Below are 26,542 nucleotides of genomic sequence, written 5' to 3'. Positions count from 1 at the left end.
CTAAAATTTCCTCTAAATTTGCAGAACCCGAAACGAGGCAAAATATTATCATAATTTTTCTAAACTGTTATTTTATATATTATTTTTAGCTTTTTGTAACATTCAGTGAATATGTATCTCTTTCTTATTAGACAAAATATGAGATTTGCATAAGATGAAGATTACATCTTATCCAATAGTAAAGAGATATGCATCAACTCAGCACATAAGACAGAAGACAGAGTAAGTGGACAAAATATTTTTCTTTATACGAAGATATCAAATTGAATTCGCTATACTCTTATAGTAGCTGTCCTCGTTTTCACCCCAAAAGAATCTGTCTATCAACATAATTTTCAACATAGCCAAATAATTCCTTGCAGAAAATACTTGACACCATTCATTTGTCACAACTCTCTAGTCACCAAAATTTTTTGTCACAACTCTACCATGGGAATGGTCATATCTGGCCAGTGGTCACTTAACAAGACTTGGCAGGACATAACATAGTTGTTAATAGCTGAAGCTTTAGAAATAATATTCCAATTAAATTTCATGTGTGCTTGTGCTTTTTTCAAATCTTTAACCTGGTTAAATTAGGAGCTACAGTTCTCAACTTAGTGGACTATTTGTCTTGTAACATTTTCAATTCTTTACTTCCTTTTAGTTCTCTAAAGCATATCTCAAATTTCAATAGGTCATTTCAGTTTTCATGTGTCCCCATAATTGCACCAAGGTTAACTGAATATCTTCTACATGTGAATGCAATTAATTATTACCAGCTATAAACTCTCTAAAGCCACCATCAACTTCAATGACACTGCAGGCAACCTCTTTGTATGATCCTCCCTTCTTCATCCTTTGTTTAACATCCTCCACATCTCTCCACCTTTGCTCTGTTGCATACAAATTTCTCATCATCACATAGTCTCCAACACACCACTTCCCCGACTTCACTGCCTCCTGTAGCACTCTCTCAGCCCTTGTAACATCGTTAAAGTAACCACAAGCAAACAGAAAAGAACTCAATATTATCTCATTTGCATCGTAAGGCATGGTACGAATCAATTTCTCAGCCTCATCCAAGCATCCGGCCCTCCCTAGAAGATCAACCATACAACCGTAATGCTCAATCTGAGGTGTGAGTCCGAATTTCTCCATTGCTTTGAACCATTTTCTTCCATCCTCCACCAAACCACAATGGCTGCAAGCAGATAACACGCCGATCATAGTTATCTTGTTTGGTTCAAAACCTTCGTGCATCATCATTGCAAATGCCTCCAATGCTTCCTTTGCACATCCATTAACTGCAAAACCATTAATCAAAGCATTCCAGGAAGATGTTTCCTTCTCAGGCATCTCCATGAAAAGCAATTTTGCCTTTGTGATCTCACCGCATTTTGCATACATATCGATGAGGGCAGTGCGGACATTAGCATATCTATCAAGATTCCTCCTTTGGGCAAACTTATGAACCCAGCCACCCAAATCCAAAGCACCCAAATCAGCAATAGCAGGAACAATGCTTACCAGTGTCACTTCATTCGGTTCCACCACTGCACTCGACTGCATCTCATGAAACAACCTCAATGCCTCATGGGGACGCTTGTTCCAGCAATACCCCCCAATCATCGCGTTCCAAGTGAACAAATTCTTATCCGGCATGAGATCAAACATCAATCTAGCTGACTCAACATCACCATTATGGCAATAACCAGAAATCATACTAGTCCAAGAAATCACATTCTTATCACCCATCTTTTCAAACAAATCCTTAGCCAAATCCATACAGCCCAACTTCACATACCCATCAATCATCACATTAACAGCTGCAGAATCTTTCTCAGGCATCTCATAAAAAAGCTTCCTAGCCTCACTCATATCCCCACACTTCACATATCCAGCAATAACTGCAGTCCACGAAACCACACTCCTCTCAGACATTTCATCAAACACCTTCCTAGCACATCCTAAAACCCCAAATTTCACATACATATCAACCAACGCAGTAGAAACATACAAGTCCAAGAAAAATCCATTCTTCGCAACAACCCCATGAACCTGTACCCCCTCCTTCTTCGCCGAACACGCCGTGCAACCCTTCACCATTGCGGTGAAGGTATATCCACCGGGTTCAAATCCAAGACCTCTGGTTCTAGCAAAGTCCCTATAGAGAGCGAAAGGCTCAACAAGTTGGCGAATTGCAAAGTGGGTACTGATCATTGTGTTGAATAGGAACTCGTCGCGGTTGTGGGGTGTGTGGTCGAAGAAACGGCGAGCGAGGTGGACTATGGCATGGCGGCGGGAAAGGGAGGCGGTGGCAGCGGCGAGGGAGGAGCAGGTGGTGATGAACTTCGCGAGGAGGTTGAGGTTGTGGTGGAGGGAATGTCGGAGAATGAAAGCGTGGATTTGGAGGAGTGTGGAGAAGGTGGTAGTGTTCCGTTGGAGAATGTAAAGGCATTTTCTTTCGGCGGCGGTCCAAAGGAACCGTTGCTGTTTTGACATCGTTTTGCGTGTTACAGTTACAGAGGGTGGCTCGCGCCCTTTATAGTTAGTTTACTGTTGAAAACAGAAACAAGTGTTGTCACCGGGAAATCTTAAACCTATGCACAAGTTTATGGATATTTTGATTTTGAAAAGATTTGAGGGAGTCATTACAAATATTAATTTAGTCAATTAATTTAAAAATTAGTAAATAATTGAAAATAAATGAATATAACAAAAATTTAAAATTAAAAAATAAAAATACAAAATTTAAGTAAAAAGAATATTTAAAAATAAAATATGACAAAATTGATTTATGGTGTATAATTTAAGATTAATGATTTAAAATTTAAATTTTGGATTTAGAGAATTTATGGTTTATTATTTAAAATTTATAATTTAGAATTTATGATTTATGATTAATGATTTAAAATTTAGAATGACTAGTGACGACACGATAATAGTCGATAAGGGTGGTTAATGACAATAAATAAATCATGGTATTAATACAGAAAAAAAGGAAATTAACAGTAAGAATGTATAAAAGAATAATTTTTTAAATAAGTGAATGGATTTATTTATTTATTGGTTTTTTATTACATATATCATTTTAAAAGCCGAAAATTTTATTTAGTATAGTGGTGTTTGGAATGTATCACCTCAACATGGTGACTAGAGATGCTTTATCCCACTCTGAAATTCTAAAATTGGAGGCACTGATTTCTCACTAGGTAAATGGTCCTAGCATAAATCGGACATAGCTATTTGTGTTGCTTAATTTTTTAAAAAATAAAAAAGTAAACCTTCTGATAATTTACGTTTTTTGAATTTTTTTAATTAAAATTGGACCGATCCTCCAAGTTTAGTTTTCACAAAATAAAAAAATAAAAAGTTTATAATATTAAAATTAGACCGTCTAATTTTAAACTTATCTCTTTCTAATAATAAAAAATCATGTTTATTTAATATTAATTTTGAAAATTTTTATTTCATATAAATGAAAAACATCTATATTTTCAGTAGCAATGACACATATTTGATTCTAAATAAAGATAATAATATATAAGTATTAAAAATGATAAAAATTATTTTTACATTAAATAATATAGAATATAGTATTACAGCAGACGAAGAAAATGGAATCCCAACAAATCTGGAATAAAATTGAAGTCCACATTACGTGGCGATCACTCAAATTTTTGAAAATGATGAAAAAACAAATGACTCGGTTGAAAAATAAAAGAAAAACCTCTTTACTACTACTCTCTAAAAAAAACTGGAATACGAGAAATCAAAGGATCTTTGAGGACAAAATGGTGACGAGCACTGAAATTACTTTGGCAGCGAAAAGAGGCTCATTTTTTTGACATGAAAAATATGTATGTTGTGCATTGTTGTGAAAAATATGAGTACTAGATATGGATGTGGAACAGTTTTTTTAAAATAAAGAATAAAAAAAATTGAAGTATTTAATTTTTTTAAATAAATTAAGTCTATTAATCGGACAGTTCGATTAGTGTAAGAGAAAATTTAAATTTTAGTAAAGGTAATCAATTCTTTCAATTTATATTTAAAAAATTAAAAAAATTTAAAATACACAAGTCGGAGAGTCCAATTTGTATATTTAAAAATTACACGGTCCATACACTATTTCTCCTTCCATATCTAAATTAAAAAAATATTACTGATAGAAGATCTCTGGCTTGAGTGGGGCGATGCAGTCTCTAAACTTTCACTATGAAGACGTATTTTATTATCTTTTAGATATTAATATTAATTCATATGGTGATATACCATTTTCTTTGTTGTTGTCCCATTTAGATCAAACTTTTACATTTTATTCCAATAAATAAAATTCCTGACTTAGAAAAAAAAATATAGTATTACATTTACCTAAGCATATGCACTTAATTACATAAAAGATAATTTTACTTGATAAAAATAATCACAACCCTCTTCCATTTGTAACACACGAAACTATACCTCATCCTTTCATAACATGAAATCATAACACCAAGAATACATTCAAATGTGAAAATAACTCAGTGATGCACAATTCCACACTCTTCACAATAATAGCCAGTTGCATGTTTATTATTATTATTATTATTATTATTATTATTATTATGAGATTTATTATCATCAGCAGGTGGTTTAGTTGAGATTTGTGTACTAGTTGGAGATGGACGATGATGTTCCTCTTGAGGTTGTTCTTCCTTTGGTGGTGGTGGTGGTATTGTCTTTTTCATGAACAACATTCTTGCGATCTTGACAGCAATGAGTGCCACAACGGTGAATGATGGAACAAAAACAACATCAGGCACTGATTTCATGAGTTTTAGTTGTGGCAATGTTTGTCCTGTTCTCTTCACAACCATGGCTGCTGGTGGTGCTACTATTGCTGTTATTATCATTGACTCATCTACTTTGTTTATCTTTACATTCTTTTTCATGAATGAACTCAAAACTTCCTTCCTTTCTTTTTCGTTTGTTTTTGCATTCCAACTCTCGAACAAATCCTGAAAAAAAAAAACAGTTTCATAATTTCTATTATTGTTTAATAAATTTAATTTTAATGCACTGGACATTATAAAACGTTTTATAATCACAACTAGTTTTTGAATAATTATTCACGCTGTCAATGTAAAAAATAATTATTTTTAGGTGAAAATTCAGGTGAAGTCGATTTCACATGAAGTTATACTTGAGAGTCGTTGAATGAAAATTTAGTCAAATCAGTCAAATCATCTAACATCTCTCAGATATCAACTTTACGTAAAGTCAACTTCGCCTAAATTTTTACCTTATTTTTATTAATATAATATTATATAATTAAATGAATGTATAAAAAATTTTACATTAATAGTGCATCAAAATTAAATTTTAAAAGTAATTTCTTTTTAAATCGGTGAAAGCTAAGTGAAAGTTAAGGAAGGTTTCATTCAAGAAATTCAAAATAAAAGGATCATCCTTTTCTTTGTACGCAACATTAATATTACAAAGTTAATACTAATTAACGTGTCACTGTACTTTTTCATTTTACTATAATATATATTTATATACAAATATATATTAATTAATTTTAATATAGTTTTTTTTTTCTCCTAATACAAATGGCCTAAGAACTAACCTTTACAAGGTCCTGGGGAGGAACATCATAGTGTTTACCGGGTAAGGCCGCGTTGATAGTGCTGAAAAAACAAAATAAAATGTTTAGAATAATAATATAAGCTAAGAAAGCGTACAGATTTAATTAATTAGCATATGATATACGAGTTTACAAAATTAAACTAACCAAATATATAGGTAATATGTAAAAAAAGGGAAAACTTTTCTGGGAAAACAACACAATGGAAAGAAATTAATGTGTATTATTATTTCAAAACTATAGTACATGCATTATATTTTAGGATTAAGCTTCATTATTAGAATTACATATGCATAGTATATATATATATGCTTAATTATATTACCGGAAGATATCAAGAATTGCAAGGTGGAATCCAGGGAAGTCCTTGATATCTCTCTCAACAATTTGGTCATAGAATCTATCTGTTATCAAACTCAATATCTGGCTTGTTGACAACTCTGAAAAGCACTAATATTTATTATTTAGTGTATAATATAATACAAAAAACCATTATTTATGATATATATCTGTTGCATGGTTTGCAAATTGATTAGTATTTTCATAATTTAATATGGTTTAATTATTATGTTAGTCTTTATAATTTTATTAAATTTTTAATTAGATTTTTATATTTTTTTTATTTCAATTTGGTTCTGTTTTTAATTCTGTTATTAGATTCTTTCTAATATAAAAAATATTAGAGTTAATTAATTGAATATTTTTTCATAAATTAAAGATATCTATAATTAAGAACCTAAGTTAATTAGATCTTTGATCGTATATTTTTTGAAAAAAATATTCTGTTAATTTTAATATTTTTTACATAAAAAAAATTTAATTACAATATTAAAACAGTGTAGAGACCTAATTGAAAAAAAAATATAGATTCTAATTATAAATTTGATAAAATTATAAAAATTTACAGAATAATTAAACCATTTAATATCTATCACTGATTTAGATTATACTTGTATGTATAAAATTTTCAAGGTGTCATGTATTGTTATACAAAACAAATTAAAGAAAGTAAAATAAATGAAAGGAAATTAAAAGAGATAGATGAATGACCTTTAAATCTCATTCCTCCTAAGAAACTCATGTTGTTCCTTATGATGATGATGTTGGCAATCAAGTATGCAATATTATTGATAAATTCAAACATCGAAGAGATCAAGGTTTGTGGGGAAAATAAAGAAGTGGGAGATTGAATCTTCACTTTTGGAGTTGAAGCTAAGGAAGGAATGATTCTTGGCATGGAATAGCTTGTGAAGCAACATACCTTGTTCTTTACTGTTGTGTATATGTTAATCTATCTGCTTATACTTTGGAGAACTAATCAATTAAACTTATTTTGTTATCATGAGAAACTATATAAACCCCCCAAAAAATAAATTGAAAATATGAAATATTAACTATATCTTGAATAAATATAAAAATAATTATTCTCGATAGTCAATTCATTATTTTTCATAAATAGGTATATAAATTCTGAAGGAGAATGTAGGTTTTCATTGGACAAAAAAGTAAAAATAAAAAATGACTCCTAAACACTAAAAATTAGTGATTATATATTTTTCCAAACAAATTTTAACAAATAAAATAATAAAAATATCATAATATAAAAATTAAATCTGTCATGGCTGAATAATTAAATGTATAATAAAAAATTTTAAAATTTTATGTGTTAATGATTCGTGCTATAGAGCCAGGTTACGATCTTAGGACTGTGTTATGGGCTCACCACGCTTCCACTGCGCCATTTGATAATAAAAATATTTTGTGACGAATTTTATATATATAATAATAAATAGAAGTCTTTAACTGAAAATCTTGTCGACTTTTCTTTGAAAAAAATCAGAAATATTTTTTTTGAAAATAAAATTATAATTAAATATAATAATTTACAAATAATTTATTATTTAATTTTTAAAATTTCAAAGTCTTAGCACATAAAAAATTAACCACTAAATTAACTACAATATATTTATATATTAATATATGTGATATTTAATTTATTTTTAATATGTATTTTATATGAATGATTAATTTAATAACTATTTTTTTGTGTATATATAGTATAATTGTGTAAAAAATTTTATAAACATCAAATACGTATTTTTATATAATAACTAATTAGTAGCTATTTTGATCTGTGTTTGTATGTAAATAACTAAATATAACGTGGTGGTTAATTAATTATAACAAATTAACAATTATATTGTTTTAGGAGTCACAAGTAAACTGACAAATGGGGCAAGAAGCATGTCCATATAATATTATATACTTCATAATCTATGTGATAATATTATTCAAAAGAAGGGTTCATATATATATTTGGTGTTGTTTTGTATATATTGTAAATTGTAATATTGTTTCAGTGTAAAAGTAGAAGACTAATTTGAAGTACCTTAAATTAGATTGATGGTTAACTGATAATTAAAAATAATAAATTTTGATAATTCTTTAGCATTTTTTTTGTAATATTGGTTATGTTCAATGTAAACGTAAAAGACTAAGGAGAAGTTGGTTTGAGTGGTAAATAATTTGGAGTTGCTTAAATAAGATTCTGATTTTAAGGCTATAAATATATTTATTTTTGTTGAGAGATTCATCTATTATAGTTAGTTGTCCGATTCGAATCGTATCCGAGCCAATTCAGACAAAATTTTAGATATTAAATAAACAAATAAAAAAGTATAAAGTCCAATCATTTTTTTACATTCAAAATTTACTTGTTTATTATTGTTAGAATCAAGTTGTTAAAATTACATAGCTCTTTTTGATGGTTATGTAGACTTTTGAGCAAACTACTTTTTTTTATTTCATCCAATAATAACATGATTTCTAATATGGATTTGTTACATAAAAAAGTGATATACTACTCTTCTAATAATTATCTTTCTAATGTCTATTGTAAAGAAAAATGTTGAAATAGAAAAATGAAAGAGAATTTAGAGTACAAGCCACATAAAAAATGTGCACCAAAGAGTAAGGAAAACTGTGGCACAAGCATAAGTTGCTAGCATTATTACTGAGCATTCACCCTCACCAGCTCCAAATAATTGAGTAACTGTGCCTGCCACACATAAAAACATACATAGTATTTGTTAAACTAAGAAACAAAAATTCTTGATAACTTAGATTTACTAGAAACCTGTAAAATTAACAGTTATGTTAATAATATGAAAGGATCAAACCATAATGTAAAAGCAACTGTAAATTGGTGATTCTTTTCAATGTTAAGAATCGTTTAAAAAATGATATTTGTATCCGTTTTTGTATATGTCTCTGTGCTATATTTTTCTTTTATAGTATAAAAGATAATTTTTTTATTTTTTTTATTTTTTATCAGTCACTTTTGATACTGAAAATAAAAGGTTCAATTATTCTGTTGGTTCCTATAATTTTATTAAAATTTTAATTAAGTCTCTATACTTGTTTTTTTCAATTGGTCCCTATATTAATTTTAATTTTATAATTAAGTCATTTTTTATATAAAAAAATGTTAAAATTAACCGAATATTTCTCTCAAAATATATGCGATTAATGATTTAGATATGTTTTAATTATGAATATCTTCAATTTATGAAGTTAACTCTAATATTTTTTATACTAGAAATGACTTAATTATAAAATTAAAAATAGTGTAGAGATCTAATTAAAAAAATATAGAGATCTAATTGAAAATCTGGTGAAACTAATTAAATCAAAATAAAAGGTGTACAGAGGATATATACATAAAAATGTTGCATATAATTAACATTGCTTATTTAGGATATCGAATAATTACTTGTATGATAAGAAATCATGAGTGTTTCATATGTGAACTTAGAAGTGTGTGTATTGTTGGAAAATCAAAATCTATGATACATTTTAAGAAGATTACAAGTTCTTAAGAACTTACTTATGGCTACAGCAGGTGGAACAGCATACTGAAGAAGCAAAACAAACTGATACAACGGATCCGGGTTGATCAATCCGAATCGGGTCGCGCCTTTGATGATGCCTATGCCTATTGCTGGAACTGCAATACCCTTCACTACAACAATTCCAACAATGATTTTACGGTTCATGCTTTGTCCTTTTAAGCCTGAAAGAAGAAACCAAGATCATTTAGTTTTTATGTCATTTTATTCATTTTTCAAAAAGTTTTGGTTAGTAAATTCATGTTATTATTGCTTAATTAGTAATTATTATACCCTTTAGAAGATTTGCACCAAGTACCAAAGTCAATGATGGAATGAGTGCATCCCTGAAAAATCATCCATCATCATTTTAACTTAGATTAGAACTTCAATTCAATAGGTTTTAACATAAAAAAATTATTGTCATTTAGGCTGCGTTTGTTTACAGAAATAGGACACTGAGACAGGAATACAAAGACACAAAATCATGTTTAGCAAAGGAGACATGGACAGAGACAATGTGTCCAGAGACACTGAATTAGTGTATTTTGTGTTCATCCTGACAGGAAGGACACGGAGACACTAACAAGAAACACAACTTATTTTTCATTTTTTCTTTTATTATTCTTGTTAATTTTTCATAATTATATTTTTTATTATTATATTTTTCATCTCAAATTTTTTGAATGAAAAAAATGAGAATAAATTTAATTTTCATAATTTGTTCTAATTTATCACCAACTCCGCCTATGTTACACTTGCGGTACATAGCCGGTCCCAAGCCCAGATAAAGGAGGAGGGTTGTGTTAGGTCTTCGGCAACCAACGTAAAAATATAGCCGAACCCCCCATGACATGAATCAAAGACATTATTGCGCTAAAGCTAGGTCGTTACCCGGAAGTAACGCGCCGTATGGCTCGAGTACGGTGTCAAAGCAAGAGCCGCTGCATCGGTGCCCGGATGTAGTGTTAAATGAGCAAGGGTTCTCGCGTTTTCGTGAACGGACGAGGGTAAATAAGCTAGTTCACAAAGGAAAAGGTAAAGGTCGAAGCGACAAAAGGTTGAGATTTGGGACATGGAACATAGGCACTCTAACAGGAAAGTCCATGGAGGTGGTGGATACCATGACAAGGAGGAAGATTAACATTATGTGCCTACAAGAAACGAAATGGGTTGGTGCAAAGGCTAGGGAGTTGGATTCTTCGGGTTTCAAACTTTGGTATACAGGAAAGGTGAAGAATAGGAATGGAGTTGGAATAATTGTGGATAAGCAGTGGAAGAAGGACGTAGTTGATGTCAAGAGGGTGGGAGATCGGATCATCTCTATCAAACTTGTGGTGGAGGGAGGTGCTTTTCATGTGATTAGCGCCTATGCACCGCAAGTGGGTTCGGACGAACAACACAAGATAAGGTTTTGGGAGGATCCAGAGAGTTTAGTTCAAGGCATATCTTTGGGAGATAAGATTTTCTTAGGAGGAGATTTAAATGGCCATGTTGGGAGAGAAGTGACTGGATATGGGAGTATTCACGGAGGCCATGGTTTCGGGGTGATCAATGCCGAGGGTAAAACTATTTTGGACTTTTCCTCAACTTTTGATCTTCTCATCGCAAATACATGTTTTAAAAAGAGAGACGAACATCTTATAACCTATAAGAGTGGCATGACAAGCTCTCAAATCGACTTCTTCTTGTTGAGGAGAGTCGACCGGAAATTTTGCATTAACTGTAAAATTATCCCGGGAGAGAGTTTGACAACACAACATAGGGTGCTCGTCATGGATTTTCGCGTTGAGCAAAAGTTGAGGAAAAGACATCATACGAAGAACCCAAGGACGAGGTGGTGGCGGATGAAAGGTGAGGAACAAAGAAGCTTCCTAAGACGGGTAGGAGAAGAGGCAAGGTGGGATGGGAATGGAAGCGCGGAAGAGATGTGGAGGGAGATGGCAGAAGTTATTAGAAGAACAGCAAAAGAAAGTTTTGGTGAATCTAAAGGAATAGGACCAAGAGACAAGGAGTCCTGGTGGTGGAATGCGAGTATACAAGAAAAGATAAAAATAAAAAGAGAATGCTTTAAAGAGTGGTCTTTATGCCGCAATGCAGATAACTGGGAAAAATATAAGGCGGCTAAGAAAGAGACAAAAGTGGCTGTAAGTGAAGCAAGAACAAGAGCATATGAGGGTCTCTACCAGTCTTTGGACACGAAAGAAGGAGAAAAAGGTATATATAGAATTGCAAAGAGCCGGGAAAGAAGAACGAGAGATTTGGATCAGGTGAAGTGCATAAAGGATAAGGATGGAGAGGTGTTGGCTCAAGAGGAGAAGATTAATGAAAGGTGGAAGAGCTACTTCTACGAGTTATTTAATGAGGGACAGAAGACTCTTCCGAGCCTTGGTCGATTATGCACAAGGGAAGAAGATCAAAACTTTGACTACTATCGAAGGATTCGAGACTTCGAGGTAAAAGAGGCTCTAAAGCAGATGAAAAATGGCAGGGCAGTAGGACCTGATAATATCCCGATTGAGGTTTGGAAGGGTCTTGGAGGAAAAGGCATCAACTGGTTAACCAAGCTTTTTAATGAGATTTTAAGGTCAAAGAAGATGCCTGATGAGTGGAGAAAGAGCACCTTGGTACCTATCTACAAGAATAAAGGGGATATACAAAGTTGCGGAAATTATAGAGGGATTAAGCTTATGAGTCATACTATGAAGTTATGGGAAAGGGTGATAGAACGGAGGTTGAGAAAAGAGACACAAGTAACAGAGAACCAATTTGGATTTATGTCAGGCAGATCTACCACTGAAGCGATATACCTATTAAGAAGGATGATGGAGAGGTATCGTAGTAATAAAAGGGATCTACACATGGTGTTTATTGATTTGAAAAAAGCGTATGATAGGGTACCAAGGGAGGTCTTATGGAAGGTTTTAGAAAAGAGGAGAGTAAGGATCGCATATATTCGGGCAATTAAAGACATGTATGATGGGGCCACAACTAGTGTGAAGACTCAAGGTGGTGTGACAGAGGAATTCCCTATTGGTATAGGATTACACCAGGGATCATCCTTAAGTCCATACCTTTTCACATTAGTCTTGGAAGTACTCACAGAGCACATCCAAGAGCCTGTGCCATGGTGCATGCTTTTTGCCGATGATATCGTCCTTATGGGAGAGTCAAGGGAAGACCTAAATAAGAAGTTGGAGTTATGGAGAGAAGCTCTAGAAGTGTATGGTCTGTGCATAAGCCGTAGCAAGACGGAATATATGGAATGTAAGTTCAGTCTGAGAAGGGAAAACTCCAATATAGAGGTGAAAATTGGAGAGAACACCTTACGAAAAGTTAAAAGTTTTAAGTATCTTGGGTGCATCATACAGGATAATGGAGAGATTGAACATGATGTAAATCATAGGATCCAAGCAGGTTGGTCAAAATGGCGGAGTGCATCTGGTTTTATATGCGACAAAAAAGTGCCTTTAAAACTTAAAGGTAAATTCTATCGCACCGCTATAAGACCGGCTATGCTGTATGGTACGGAGTGTTGGGCGGCTAAAGGAGAGCACGAACATAAGCTGAGTGTGGCAGAGATGAAGATGTTGAGATGGATGAGTGGTCACACGCGATTGGATAAAATAAGGAATGAAGATATAAGGGAGAGAGTTGGAGTAGCACCCATTGTGGAAAAGATGGTTGAATCGCGTCTCAGGTGGTTTGGACATGTGAGAAGAAGACCGATAGAACATCCAGTCAGGAGGGTGGATGAGATGGAAGATGGACAAATGGCGAAAGGCAGAGGAAGACCTAAGAAGACCATCCATGAGGTGGTCAAACGAGATCTACATGTAAACGGTCTCTCTGTAGACATGATACATGACAGAGCACAATGGCGTCGTTTGATTCATGTAGCCGACCCCACTTAGTGGGACAAGGCTTTGTTGTTGTTGTTGTTGTTGTTGTTGTTCTAATTTATCACCAAACAGAATATAAGAACACAAAATTTTGTGTCTCTATACATCAGTGTTTTGTCTTGTCCTATTCTCAATGTCTTATACTGTCTTGTTCTCGAAAACAAACGCAGCCTTACATTAAAATAATATCTAGTACCTTTGTTTATTTATTTTTTAATTCATTCATTTATTTTGTGGGGCTTAGAATTCTTACCCCAGCATTGTTACAGAGTCTTGAACCACCCGGAGAGCCGCGCCGTCGCCGACTAACACTTTTCGAAATTGAGGGACTACACCGATTACCAAACCAACCATCTGCATTTTCAGGTTGAAGAAAAACAGGGAAACATGATTCTATGATATTATGTTAATAACAATGAGAGTGAAGTTTTAAGGAATGACATTGCTATAATTTTTATCTTAAAATTCAACATTACGACATTCTATGATGTATACATGTATATATATTTTGGTTCTGAGAGTCGGACAGAACTGATTGATTGGACCTGATTAATCGAAAATTGATTATCAAATCGGTCCAATTCAGAATAAAAAATAGTTGTTAGTAAACTAGTCTTAATTAATTTAAGAAAAAAGGATAAATAGGTCCTTAACCTTTTGTCCCACGGACATTTTCGTTCCTGACCATTGAAAAATATTTTTAAGTCTCTGACCTTCACAAAATTTGGACGGATCAGTTCTTCCGTCCAAATGCCTCCATCAGGGACTGATCCGTCCAAATGCCTCCTTCAAGGACTGATCCGTCCAAATTTTGTGAAGGTCAGGGACTTAAAAGTATTTTTCAATGGTCAGGACGAAAATGTCCGAAGGACAAAAAGTTAGAGACTTATTTGTCCTTTTCTCTTAATTTAAAATAACAACACTAAAAAAATGACTTTTTAAAAAAATATAAATTTCATACATAAAAATCTTAGTTTATTATATTCCGTTGAATCTCTAACTCTGCTAATTCGAAGATCGATTTGGTTTTTAAAACCTTGGTATATAGATAATTGTTGGCATACCGATCCAATTGTTGAAGGTGATAATAGTGTCTTCACATCAATCTTTTTGACCAATATTTGCATTTGTTTCATAACGTTTCCCATTCTTGTTACCTGTGTTTAAGAGTTTAGAATTGTTTAAGTAAGATCATAGATACTACTAATACATAACTCAAATTTAATTAAGCAAACCTTTGCTTCTCTAATAGGCATTGCATGCTCCATTATTTCAAATTGATCCACATGATGAGTAGTCTCTGATTTGCTCTCAACATTAACCAATTGTTCATTGGAACATCTTGAAATGTTTTCTAGTTCATTTTCTTCGGAGTCATCTACTTGCGCCACGCTGGAATTCTTATTCGAATATATGCGGATAATGTTGTAGACATAAGACCACATGTAAATATTACCTACCTAAAAAAAACAAAGGGAGAAGTTTAATGTCTTTGGAAATTTTGTGATCATAATAATCATGAGAATTTCCAAATGATTTTTGAAGTTTGGTATCATAATCATACTGCTTGTGACAAAGAAGCATATCCTAGTCCATTTCTGTAGCAAACATCCTTATTTGCTCCAAAATAGTTTCCATTTTCTTTGCACACTGCTGGAACTATAATAAGCAACAAATTTCCCATATTTCCTGCAGACATTAACATTAAATGGTCATAGGCGGAATAAGTATAGGATATCAATATAATATCTGTTAATTTATTGTCAATAATAATTAATTATTATATTTTAATTACAATTATTATTAATATGTATAAAGAGACACATCTATAAAGACGCTTCTATTAGACATAGTTATAAAAAAAATGTACTTTTATAAGATACATTCACAAAGACACTTTCATTAAACACCTTCATAAATAAGAGCTGGCAAAAATTAATAGAATTCTTGTTAATTATGTAGTAAAATTGTTTATTTATTTATTTATTTGCATAATTTTTTTATAGAATTTAATTTTTATACACTAATTACAGAAATAATTTTATACGTATATCTAATTATATATTATTTTATTATAAAAAATAATTAATATTTAAATTTACTACTTTAAAAAATTATCTAAATACAAGAATTTTTTTATATTTGTATTAAAATTAAACTCTTTTATATCTATAAAAATATGAATGATAAGATACTATGAAATATGAATAATACCACCGAAATGTGTTGTGTCCAATGAGAAAAGCCTATTACATCTGAGTTAATTAAAGGGAAAAAAAATTTAAAGATAGTCACAATTCTTTGAAGGAATATGATCTTTCAAGAGGTGAAATTTATGAAATACGAATACTTTTTTTTTCAGTTGCTGTGTTTGTATGTTGGACATATTTTGAATATGACATTCGTCTGACACGCGTATTTTTTATATCCAATCGTATTTTAATAAAAAATAAACTTTTTTTAGAGGCACCTGAATATTATCATGTGTCAGTGTGTCCAGCCTCATTCTTAATATGTATTTTTGAAAGTGAGTTTATAAATAATATATACTATTAATTATTAAAATAAAAAATATTTATATATTTTATATAATTAAAAAAAACATTAAAATAATAAAAAAATTAATTTATATTTTAATATAAATAAAATATAAAAATATATCATTACAATTTATTTAAAAATACTTTATATTTTATATATACGTCATGTCTTATAAAAATTTTAAATTTATACGTTCGTATCTTGTATCTGTGTCAATGTCCAAACATCATAGGCTAAAATCCTTAAACATGAGTTTTTACATATTTTAAAAATTTATTTCACAATAACATGATCTATCATCACCCAAATCGATTTCAAGATATTCTAGACAAGTATATTTTTATTACGGGATATATATTAGTTAAATACAAACTTATTGCCTCATTTTTCTAATACACACAATAAAAGTGGTAGGTCTCATAAAAAATTAATAAGTGAAAGTATATAAATTAAAAGAGGATATCTACCACACTTTGGATAAGTAGGTTTGAAAGTTGCTTTTGAAATACAATTATAGAGAGAATGAATACATACCTACCTAATACCTATCTAGTGAGACAGGTATATAACCAACAAAACATTTTTGTCTTCTCAAAAAACATAAATTCAGAAATAAAGAAAAAATGACACTTTTATCTTCTTTATTTATAAAATATATATTTTCTATAATCCTAAAATAACCTATTTTTAGTCTTTTATATTTGTGAAAATATCCTTCAATAATCATTATAATTATATATAAATTAAAACTTAATTATTCTATTAATCTCTATAATTTTATAAATTTATAATTTGCTCTCTATATTATTTCTAATTTTATAATTAAGTTCTTTTTAATGTAAAAAATATTGTAGTTAACTAAATATTTCTTGACAAATTGAATGTATTCATAATTAAAAATCTAACTGAATCTTTAACAGCATGAGAAAAATATTAATTTTAATATTTTTGACATGAAAATGACATAATTATAAAATATAAAGTAGTGTAAAGATCCAATTGAAAAGAAAAAAAAAGTATAAAGACCTAATTAAAAATTTGATAAAACTATAAAGACTAACAAAATAATTAAACTATAAATTAATAATAATTATTTGGTTAATTTAAAAAATAATATATAATAATAATTTTGTATTGAGAGAAGAGTTTCTAAACACAGTACCTACATGAACTTACCTGCAGAGCAGCACCCTAACACAACTCCTTGAAGATGATGAGGAACTCTGCTTATTTTGTTAAGTAACCATCCAAGTGCTGATCCAATAATATATGTAATAAAAATGTTTAGTGGCATGAACCACCTACACAACAAGCATCAACAAGCTTATGAAGTAATTAATTAATTAATTAATGGAGAAAAATGTCAATTAAAAAATTAGAAAAGAAAAAGAAAAGAAAACAAGCTTACAACATAATCATGCTCCTTAGAGTTATAGTTTTTGCTAAGCTACTTGAAATAAGAGCTGGAGTGAAGACATAAAATACCAACTATACAAAGAGAAAAAAAGGAGTTAAAATAAATAAATAAATAAATATATTATTAAAATATATATATTAAGATTAGTACATGTTACTTCTACCTAAATAAAAAAAGAAAGAAAGAAAAGAAAGATTAACATATGTTACTAAGTTCTAAAGGAAGGATGAAAATAAATAATGGTCAAATATAATTATTATTTCTCTTGCTAATTATAGAGCTTATCAGTTAAAAAATAATAATAATGAGCTAATAGTGAAAGTGATGAGTAAATCTTAGTCACTAAAACATAAAAGATTATATAATTCTTTAATTCAGTCATCAACTTCTAATCATGTCACACTACATTACACGGGTTAATAACAATAATGGAAAATAAAATAAAATGAATTGAAACTTACAGAATTTAAGTGCTTCATAGCAATATCATTGAGTATGTCAATTCTATCAAGTGCAAGGAATATTCCAACAGAGGTGAGCAACAATAGCTTCAGAACTGACATTAATGCAACAATGAAAAGCTTCAAGAAGTCCATTGATTCTTCTTTCTTTAGTGGAAAATACCTTTAATTTCTTTTTAGGTGCACCAACAATTAAAATCAAAGTGTTAGATCATGATAATATATGTGCAGCAAAACAGCATCAATTAAACATCAAATTATTTATTTTCTTTCTTAAATAAGTTTTTTAATTAAATCATGAAAAATCAATTAGCAGCACTTTTTTTTATTATTTTATCATTTCTAAGTAGTAGTGATCACAAACATGATTGCATAAATATATATATATATATATATATATATATATATATATATATATATATATATATATATATATATATAACATCTACAAAAGTTAAGATTGCGAGAAAATATAGGAAATATATTATAATCAATTTCAGATATATAGATTAAGAAGGAACTATAGTTAAATATGATTAATAAATTAAAGTTCTTCCATGCATGTTTTGTAAGAAAGAAAAAAGAGAATACAATACATTTACCTAAAAGATATGGTAATGAACGAACTTGCAGAAGAAGAATATGATTAATTAGCAGCACTATACTTTTTTCTTGATGATCATCGTTATCAGAAAAAGTTCTCTAAAGTGTTTAGTGCTAACATAGGTGAGTGAGCAAGTAGCATATATAAATAAGAAAAAAATATATTTTAAATATATATTCCAAAATAATGTTTGCTTTCTATTATTAAATGTGATGTATAATCATTTATATAGAATGAATCTCATATTTTATTAACTAAACCAAAAATGGTTGCGAAATAAAATAAGCGAAAAGGTATTATTAAATTTCATAAAAATGATTTATTGTAGAGAGAGTTTGTAAAGTCGTAATTACATAATAAATGTGAAACAAGAAGGAATTATTTTTGCTACTTTAACTCTTAGAAATTAGAATATTAGATTATTATTTTTTTAATAATCTATATGTCAAAAATTAATTCATTATAAATTTAAATTCTATTTAAAAGTCTATCATTATTTGCTAATAAATTATTATTTATTGCATATATATAAAACAGAATTTAAACTTTTAACATTTGTTCTCAACCAATAATTCAAGTTGGTTAAAACATTAGATAAATTAAAGTTGTCCAATATTATTAATAAAAAAATAATATTTCAAAATTTTAAAAATAAAGTTTAATAACTAATAGTCTGAGGTTGGTCTAAATAAATTAGGGGTGAGCATGGATCGGTTTGATTCGGGTTTATGATAAAATTAGAATCGAACCGATCAAAATGTATTTGGTTTGGTTTGGTTCGGATTTATATTTTTTTGTACATGTACCCGAACCAAACCAAACAGATTAAGAATGGATTGATTCGGTTCGAATAATTGGGTACCCGATGACTTTGAAATTCATACAAAAAAAACCAAATTTTTATCTTAAAAATTCAACAAGTACAATAAACATGTAACATCAATAGAAATAATCCAAACATGTCAAAAACCAAATACATTAAAAACAAAACTCATTAAAATTCAAACATATTAATAATGAATAATCATTGTCTAATGGAAAAGCCATATATATTTTTTTATTTAATTAATATATGATCGAGTTTGCGGGTTGGTTCGGGTTCCGCACCCCCAAAACCGATACCCGAACCAATCACTAACAAAAGTCATCGGTTTGATTCGGATTGGACCCGATTACCCGTTGGTTTCAGAACTAATTTAATTGGTTCGGTTCGGGTTCGGACTGGTAATCGAGTACCTGTTAACCGTACTCACCCCTAAAATAAATTACTCTTAATTTTGTCAATATTTAGTATTACTAATTAATGACAATTTAGATAATTGTATGACTCAATAAAAATAACCACCTTTTACATTGACCGTATGTATGATCATAAAAAAATAAATATAATTATACGATTATGTAAAATAGTTTACACTATTAGTACATTAAAATTAAGCTGTTTTATATATATTATTTTTAGCTTTTTGTAATAACGACATTCATTCAGTGGACATGCATCTCTTTATTATTAGACAAAATATGAGATTTGCATAAGATGAAGATTACATCTTATCCAATAGTAAAGAAATGTGCATATCAACTCAGCACACAAGACAGAAGACAGAAGACATAAAAGAATCTGTCTATTAACATAATTTTCAACATAGCCAAATAATTCCTTGCAGAAAATACTTGACACCATTCATTCGTCACAACTCACAACTCTCTAGTCACCAAAATTTTTTGTCACAACTCTACCATGGGAATAATGGTCATATCTGGCCCGTGGTCACTTAACAAGTGGGGAATTCAATTTAGATCATTTATTCATCATTAGTTGTGTTGTTTGTTTTAACTTTTAAGTTACTTTTTGACAATTAAAATAACATTTTCTATTAATAAGTGGGAATCAACTTTATGTAATACTTAATTAATGGATTCAAATGTTGTGTTTGCATGTGTGTCCACTATCCCAGAAGCTAATGAGCTCGCGCGGACTAGGTTATTAGACTAAGTTTGTTTACAAATATAAAATAAAAAGACATAGACATAAACATACGAAATTATATTTAATAGATAAAATATAAATAAAAATATTATATTTTAAAATGTTAAATAATTAGTGTATTTTATATTATTTTACGTAAAAAAAATATAAAAATATTGAATAAAAATATAATTTATTTTATTTTTTTATTATTACTTAATTTTTTATAATTATATTTTTATCATATTTTTCTTTCTATATTTTATGTAAAAAATAAAAATAAATTATTGTATTATTTATTTTTTTATATTTAATTTATCATCAACAAAATATAAAACATTAATTTTTATATTGTATTCTCAATCTTATTCTATTTAAAAAAAATATAAAAAAATAATGAATGTTTTGAATAATACAGTTATACATATGGTAATTTCTCTTTTTTATTTGTGATTTTTGTAGAAATGTAATATATTTTATTTTATTAGACTAATTTTAAAATTTATTGTTCATATTGTTTACGAAAGTTATTATTTATCTAGTAAAACTGATTTTTAAAATCAAAAGCAACCTAACCTACAGATACATGCATGGAAAAATACATAAGCGGATATTTCTACCAATAACGGTGGTTTGAAAACATTTTGGAACAACATTAAAAATGACAGCACTACTTATCAAGCTTTTTGTGTTATTGAATTCTTGAATCATGTGATTGAGAAAAAGGGTATGAAAATAATATAATAGTGGTGCAAGTGCGGACTGCATTAAGCAGGGAAATGCAGTAAATCTTGAATGGACATATCACTATGCACCAAAATTTTTAATGCTCCTAGGTTGGCAAATTATGCTCATGAATTATCACATACGAGAGACAAGACAAACTCTCTTAGCTTGTTGCTTCGCACTGAGATTACATGCTGTTAATTGGTTATCTATTACTAGTTTAATTTTACTACCTTTTTTTTTCCTTTTCCTTTTTATCATTTGTCCCTTATACTTTCATGCGCTTGAACTATATATATTGCATTACAATGCCTTTAAAATTTTACAACTAACAGTAACTCACTAAAAAGTTATTTTAAAATGATATTTTTTAAAAAATATTACGTACACACTGAAAATTAATTATTAAATTAATTGTTATATGTGTATATAAATATTATAGAATTTAATTTTAATATATTATTACTGACAGAATAATGATTAACTCAAACAGTTAAAGCTTCAGTTAGATTCAGTTAAAGCTTCAGTTAGAGCTTGTTCTTATGAGTGTCAGGCTGGACTTCAATTAGTTAGTCTTAGAGAGTTAATTAGCTTGCATCAGTTAGCTAGTTAGTTATTCCTGCATTGTCCTTGTATAAATAAGACTACACTGTACCTAATGTAACTTGATAAAGTAGTAATCAATCACACAAGAATTCAGTCAACTCTATGCTTCTCTTCTTTCCTTTCTTCTTCTCTGCTCAGGCCTAGTACCTTTCATGGTATCAGAACTTGAATCTGCAATCATGGCTGAAGAACAAGCTGCGCTGCAACCAAGCTTCACATCTTCTCCGATCTTAATGAAGCTCGATGAAGATAATTTTTTACAATAGAAAGATCAAGCTGAATCTATAATTAAAGGGCATAATTTGCTGCAACACATAACTGGAGAAGGAGGGATACAAGTAAGATTCAAAGAAAATAGTGAAGTGAATCCAGAATTCTCAGTTTGGAAGAGACAGGACGCTCTATTGAAATCGTGGCTCTTGGCTTCGATGACAAAGCCTTTCACCACCAGAATGGTTGGCTGTGTGTGTGTGTATGAGGTATGAAAACGTCTAGATAATCATTTCACCTCTCAGATCAGAGCAAAGATTATTCAATTGAAGCACAAACTAAGCACTATCAAGATCGGGAGTTCTGTAAACGAATATGTACTTGCATTGAAAAGCACCATAGATGCATTGGCATCTGTTGGAGAACCAATGAGAGGAAGCGATCATGTCAACGCAATTCTAAATGGCTTAACAGAAAAGTATGGATCTGTAATTACATCAGTAGTTGCAAGACTAGTAAACATCACAGTTGGTGAACTTGAAGCACTTCTTCTAACACACGGAAGCATGCTTGAAAGATTCAGAAAACCAGAATCGTTTATCCAGGCTAATTTTGCTCACACAAGAGGCGGATTCCGAGGAGGATTCCAGGGTGGAAGATCATGTAGAGGAGGAAGATTTTCATACAATAACAACAATAGGCTTGATTCAGGACAATTTTAGAATAGAAACTTTTAAGGTAATCATTTTCAGAACAGCAATTTTCAAAACAACAATTTTTAGAATAGTTCAAGCTCTGCTGCTTAATACAATGACAATTCAAGATTTACACAAAAAGGCTACAATGAAAATTCAAGATTTGTGCAAAATGATGATACGAACAATAGAAGAATGGTGAATGGTGAGAGACTTGTGTGTCAAGTCTATGATAAGGTTGGTCACACTGCCAAGAACTGCTGATATAGATATGAAAGGGACAACAGTATGGAGGAGCTGATTCAAGACCTGATATGCTCAATTCACAAAACTCACAAGCAAGCACTCAACCTCCTCATGCACTGCTTGAAACTCCTTCCACAATTCATGATCCAAACTGGTACCTGGACTTGGGGGCAACTCATCACATGACCTCAGATCAACAAAATTTGATGGATGGACAAGTCTATGAAGGATCAGATCAAGTGATTGTAGGAAATAGTTCAAGTTTACAAATCAATCTTGTTGAAAAATCTCTCTTTAAATCTGATTTGAGTAATAAGGAGTTTATTCTGCAAAAATTATTACATGTGCCTAATATTACTAAAAACTTGTTGAGTGTGTATTAATTTTGTTGTGACAATGCAGTGTACTTTGAGTTCCATTCTGACAAATGCTGTGTAAAATCTCAGGAAACCAGTGAAGTAGTCATCCAGGAAGAAGTTGAAAATGGAATGTATAAATTCCTCAATTTCAAACCATCAATCAAGTCTGCTTGTGTTTCAACTCTGTGTAGCAAGGACAACTTCTTGCTTTGGCACAATAGGTTGGGGCATGCCTCCAATAGTGTAGTAGCCACTGTCCTGAAGTCTTGTAATAGTAATGTCCATTTTAATTCGAATAAATCAGTATGTGAAGCTTGTTGTGTAGGAAAATCTCATCAATTACCTTTTTCCATTTCTGAATCTGTGTACACAACACCACTTCAACTAGTGTATTCTGACATTTGGGGCCCTGCCCCTATACTTGACACTAATGGAAACTTCTACTTTGTTTTGTTCATTGATGCATTCTCTAAATTTTTTTGGTTGTACCTCATCAAAGCAAGGTCTCAGCTCAAATCAGTTTTTACTTCTTTCCAACGTATGGTTGAATTGCAATTAGATACTAAGCTAAAAATGCTACAAATTGATAATGCTACTGAATATACCAGTTTAACTTAAGAATTGCAAGCACAGGGAATTATACATAGGCTCTCATGTCCCTACATATACCAGCAAAATGGTAATGTTGAAAGAAAGAACAAACATGTAGTAGAGAAAGGACTGTCAATGCTTGCTGGAGCTAGCATGTCTACAAAATATTGGGGAAAAGCCTTCTCATCAGCAGCAAATCTAATAAACCAATTTCCTACACCAATTCTGGACAATTCCTCACCTATGGATAAGCTCTTTGAAAAGAGGCCAAATTATGACACTCTAAGAGTGTTTGGCTGCCTTTGTTTTCCTCATCTAAAGCCCTACAACAAACATAAGCTAGATTTTTGTTCTACTCCCTCTGTGTTCATAGGATACAACTCAGCACACAAGGGCTATAAATGCCTTACACAAAGTGGTAAGATAATGGTGACCAGAAATGTAGTCTTTGATAAAAACAGATTCCCTTTCAAAGAGGAAAAATTCTTGATCAGCAAGTTAGAGAAGGAGAATTCAGACACCAACAATCATACTCCACCAAGAATACCTCTTCTGCCAAGTTTCATGCCCCAAGGACAACACCCTTCAACACAATTGCAGCATTAAACTCCACCTCATCTAACAACATTAGACACCAGTCTAACAACAACCTCAATTATAACACCTAACACCTCAACCCTGCAACATAACTCTCCCATACAACACTCAATTCCCTCAAACTCACCAAATCAGCTAGCATTACCTATGAATCACACACCACAACCTGAAATTTCTATACACTAGCCCATACCACAACCTATAGCACCATCTAGCATTGCAATTCCAATACCCATCTCTGACTTGGAGGTTGTCTTACTATTACTACCAGATGCTGCTGCTCAGACAAGAACCAGCAATATGCACCCCATGATCACAAGGAGTAAACATGGCATCTTTAAGCCAAGAAACCTACAAGCCACTGTTGAGCCAAGAAGTGTCAGAGAAGCATTAGCTCATCCTGAATGGAACAAAGCCATGGACAGTGAATATGAAGCATTAATAAGAAATCAAACATGGAAATTTGTACCACTGCCACAAGGGAGAGAATCCATTGGAAGTAAATGGGTGTTTAAAGCCAAGTACAATGCTGATGGCTCATTACAGAAGCACAAGCCCAGGTTAGTTGCACAGGGATTCTCTCAAAGACCTGGTTTTGAATTTGATGAAACTTACAGCCCAGTAGTGAAGCCAACTTCAATAAGAGTGATTCTAACAACGGCATTATCAAATGAGTGGAGTATTAAGCAACTAGATGTTAATAATGCATTCCTTCATGGTGACTTAAGTGAAGATGTTTACATGAGGTCGCCTCAAGGATATGCCATTAGAGATAGTAGCCTAGTTTGCAAACTCACAAAGGCATTATATGGGCTAAAACAAGCACACAGGGCTTGGTATCACAAACTCTGCACAACACTTAATCACCTGGATTTCACTGCTACAAAGTCAGACGTTTCAGTGTTTTCCAAGTTTACAAAAGGAGCTAGCCTATTTGTTCTGGTCTATGTTGATGATATTATCATCACAGGAAGTTCAAATGAAGAAATCAACCAGGTGATTCAACAGCTAAACAGCAAATTTGCACTCAAAGACTTAGGTGATCTGCACTACTTCATAGGGATACAAGTCTCGAAAACTTGTAATGATGGACTGCTACTCACTCAAGAAAAGTATGTAAATGATTTACTCATCAAGGCTGGAATGGTTGGATGCAAGCCTTGCCAAACTCCCCGGCCCTCATCAGTCAGAATCTCTAAATTTGGAGGAGCTAGCTTTGAAAATCTCAAATTATACAGGTCTGTGGTTGGAAGCCTGCAATATCTAACTATTACAAGGCCAGAATTGGCCTATGCTGTAAGTAAAGTATCACAATTCCTTCATAATCCTTTAATTGAGCATTGGAAGCTAGTGAAAATAACTTTGAGGTACACTAGTGGGACTTGCAACTATGGAATCTATAACAGCCCAGACCATTCGCTAGCACGATATTGTCCGCTCTAGCACACAAGGCCTCACAGTTTTGTCATTGACGATAAGGATGATAGCCGAAGCCTCCCACACTCACTTATCAAAACGCGTCATGTTAGGGCGAGGTATCCACACCCTTATAAGGCATGCTTCGTTCCCCTCCCCAACCGATGTGGGACCTTACAATCCACCCCCCTAAGGGAGCCCAACGCCCTCGCTGGCACATCGATCCGGGCTCTGGTTCTGATACCATCTGTAACAGTCCAGACCACCCGCTAGCACGATATTGTCTGCTCTGGCACACAAGGCCTCACGGTTTTGCCTTTGACGATAGGGATGATAGCGAAAGCCCCCTCACTAACTCGTCAAAATGCGTCATGCTAGGGAGAGGTATCCACACCCTTATAAGGCATGCTTTGTTTCCCTCCCCAATTAATGTGGGACCTTACAATCCACCCCCTTAAGGGAGCCTAACGCCCTTGCTGGCACATCGATTTGGGCTCAGGCTTTGATACTATATGTGATAGCCTAGACCACCCGCTAGCACGATATTGTCCGCTCTGGTACACAAGGCTTCACGGTTTTGCCTTTGATGATAGGGATGATAGACAAAGTCCCCCACACTCACTCATCAAAATGCGTCATGCGAGGGAGAGGTATTCACACCATTGTAAGGTCCCACATCGGTTGGGGAGAGGAACGAAGCATGT

General features: G+C 31.6%; 3 protein-coding genes across 3 annotated transcripts; all 3 read right to left on the bottom strand.

Moving 5' to 3' along the window:
• Positions 1 to 496: 496 nt before the first annotated feature.
• On the bottom strand, positions 497 to 2,683 carry LOC112797706 (pentatricopeptide repeat-containing protein At2g44880). The gene has a single exon (XM_025840776.3). The coding sequence runs from the start codon at positions 2,482 to 2,484 to the stop codon at positions 748 to 750; it is 1,737 nt and encodes a 578-aa protein (XP_025696561.1). The 5' UTR covers positions 2,485 to 2,683; the 3' UTR covers positions 497 to 747.
• A 1,596-nt stretch (positions 2,684 to 4,279) lies between these two features.
• On the bottom strand, positions 4,280 to 6,901 carry LOC112794459 (uncharacterized). The gene is made up of 4 exons (XM_025836469.3): positions 6,662 to 6,901; positions 5,937 to 6,051; positions 5,594 to 5,654; positions 4,280 to 4,982 (listed from the first exon to the last, which is right to left on the bottom strand). Exons 1-4 carry the CDS (start codon positions 6,846 to 6,848, stop codon positions 4,506 to 4,508), a joined length of 840 nt encoding a protein of 279 aa, XP_025692254.3. The 5' UTR covers positions 6,849 to 6,901; the 3' UTR covers positions 4,280 to 4,505.
• Positions 6,902 to 8,389: 1,488 nt separating this feature from the next.
• Positions 8,390 to 18,550, bottom strand: LOC112797704 (protein PIN-LIKES 3). The gene is made up of 11 exons (XM_025840772.2): positions 18,422 to 18,550; positions 17,820 to 17,991; positions 17,350 to 17,429; positions 17,118 to 17,242; positions 14,965 to 15,089; positions 14,636 to 14,860; positions 14,465 to 14,557; positions 13,654 to 13,754; positions 9,793 to 9,845; positions 9,498 to 9,683; positions 8,390 to 8,669 (listed from the first exon to the last, which is right to left on the bottom strand). Exons 2-11 carry the CDS (start codon positions 17,952 to 17,954, stop codon positions 8,545 to 8,547), a joined length of 1,248 nt encoding a protein of 415 aa, XP_025696557.1. The 5' UTR covers positions 17,955 to 17,991; positions 18,422 to 18,550; the 3' UTR covers positions 8,390 to 8,544.
• Between the last annotated feature and the right edge of the window lie 7,992 nt (positions 18,551 to 26,542).

The sequence above is a fragment of the Arachis hypogaea genome, chromosome 4 (genome assembly GCF_003086295.3).
Source record: "Arachis hypogaea cultivar Tifrunner chromosome 4, arahy.Tifrunner.gnm2.J5K5, whole genome shotgun sequence".
In the NCBI taxonomy this organism is placed as follows: domain Eukaryota; kingdom Viridiplantae; phylum Streptophyta; class Magnoliopsida; order Fabales; family Fabaceae; genus Arachis; species Arachis hypogaea.
Note: the sequence above shows the minus strand (reverse complement) of the source record. Positions and strands in the feature narration are given on the sequence as shown.

What these genes read in the sequence shown, in the direction of transcription:
- LOC112797706 (XM_025840776.3), bottom strand. Translation starts at nt 2,484, where the DNA reads ATGTCAAAACAGCAACGGTTCCTTTGGACCGCCGCCGAAAGAAAATGC.
- LOC112794459 (XM_025836469.3), bottom strand. Translation starts at nt 6,848, where the DNA reads ATGCCAAGAATCATTCCTTCCTTAGCTTCAACTCCAAAAGTGAAGATT. An exon ending in GCAATTCTTGATATCTTCCG is followed by an intron (nt 5,655 to 5,936) that starts GTAATATAATTA and finishes TTGTTTTTTCAG; the next exon opens with CACTATCAACGCGGCCTTAC. An exon ending in CTCCCCAGGACCTTGTAAAG is followed by an intron (nt 4,983 to 5,593) that starts GTTAGTTCTTAG and finishes TTTTTTTTTCAG; the next exon opens with GATTTGTTCGAGAGTTGGAA.
- LOC112797704 (XM_025840772.2), bottom strand. Translation starts at nt 17,954, where the DNA reads ATGGACTTCTTGAAGCTTTTCATTGTTGCATTAATGTCAGTTCTGAAG. An exon ending in GTTAGGGTGCTGCTCTGCAG is followed by an intron (nt 15,090 to 17,117) that starts GTAAGTTCATGT and finishes TAATGTCTGCAG; the next exon opens with GAAATATGGGAAATTTGTTG. An exon ending in CACCTTCAACAATTGGATCG is followed by an intron (nt 13,755 to 14,464) that starts GTATGCCAACAA and finishes CTGAAAATGCAG; the next exon opens with ATGGTTGGTTTGGTAATCGG.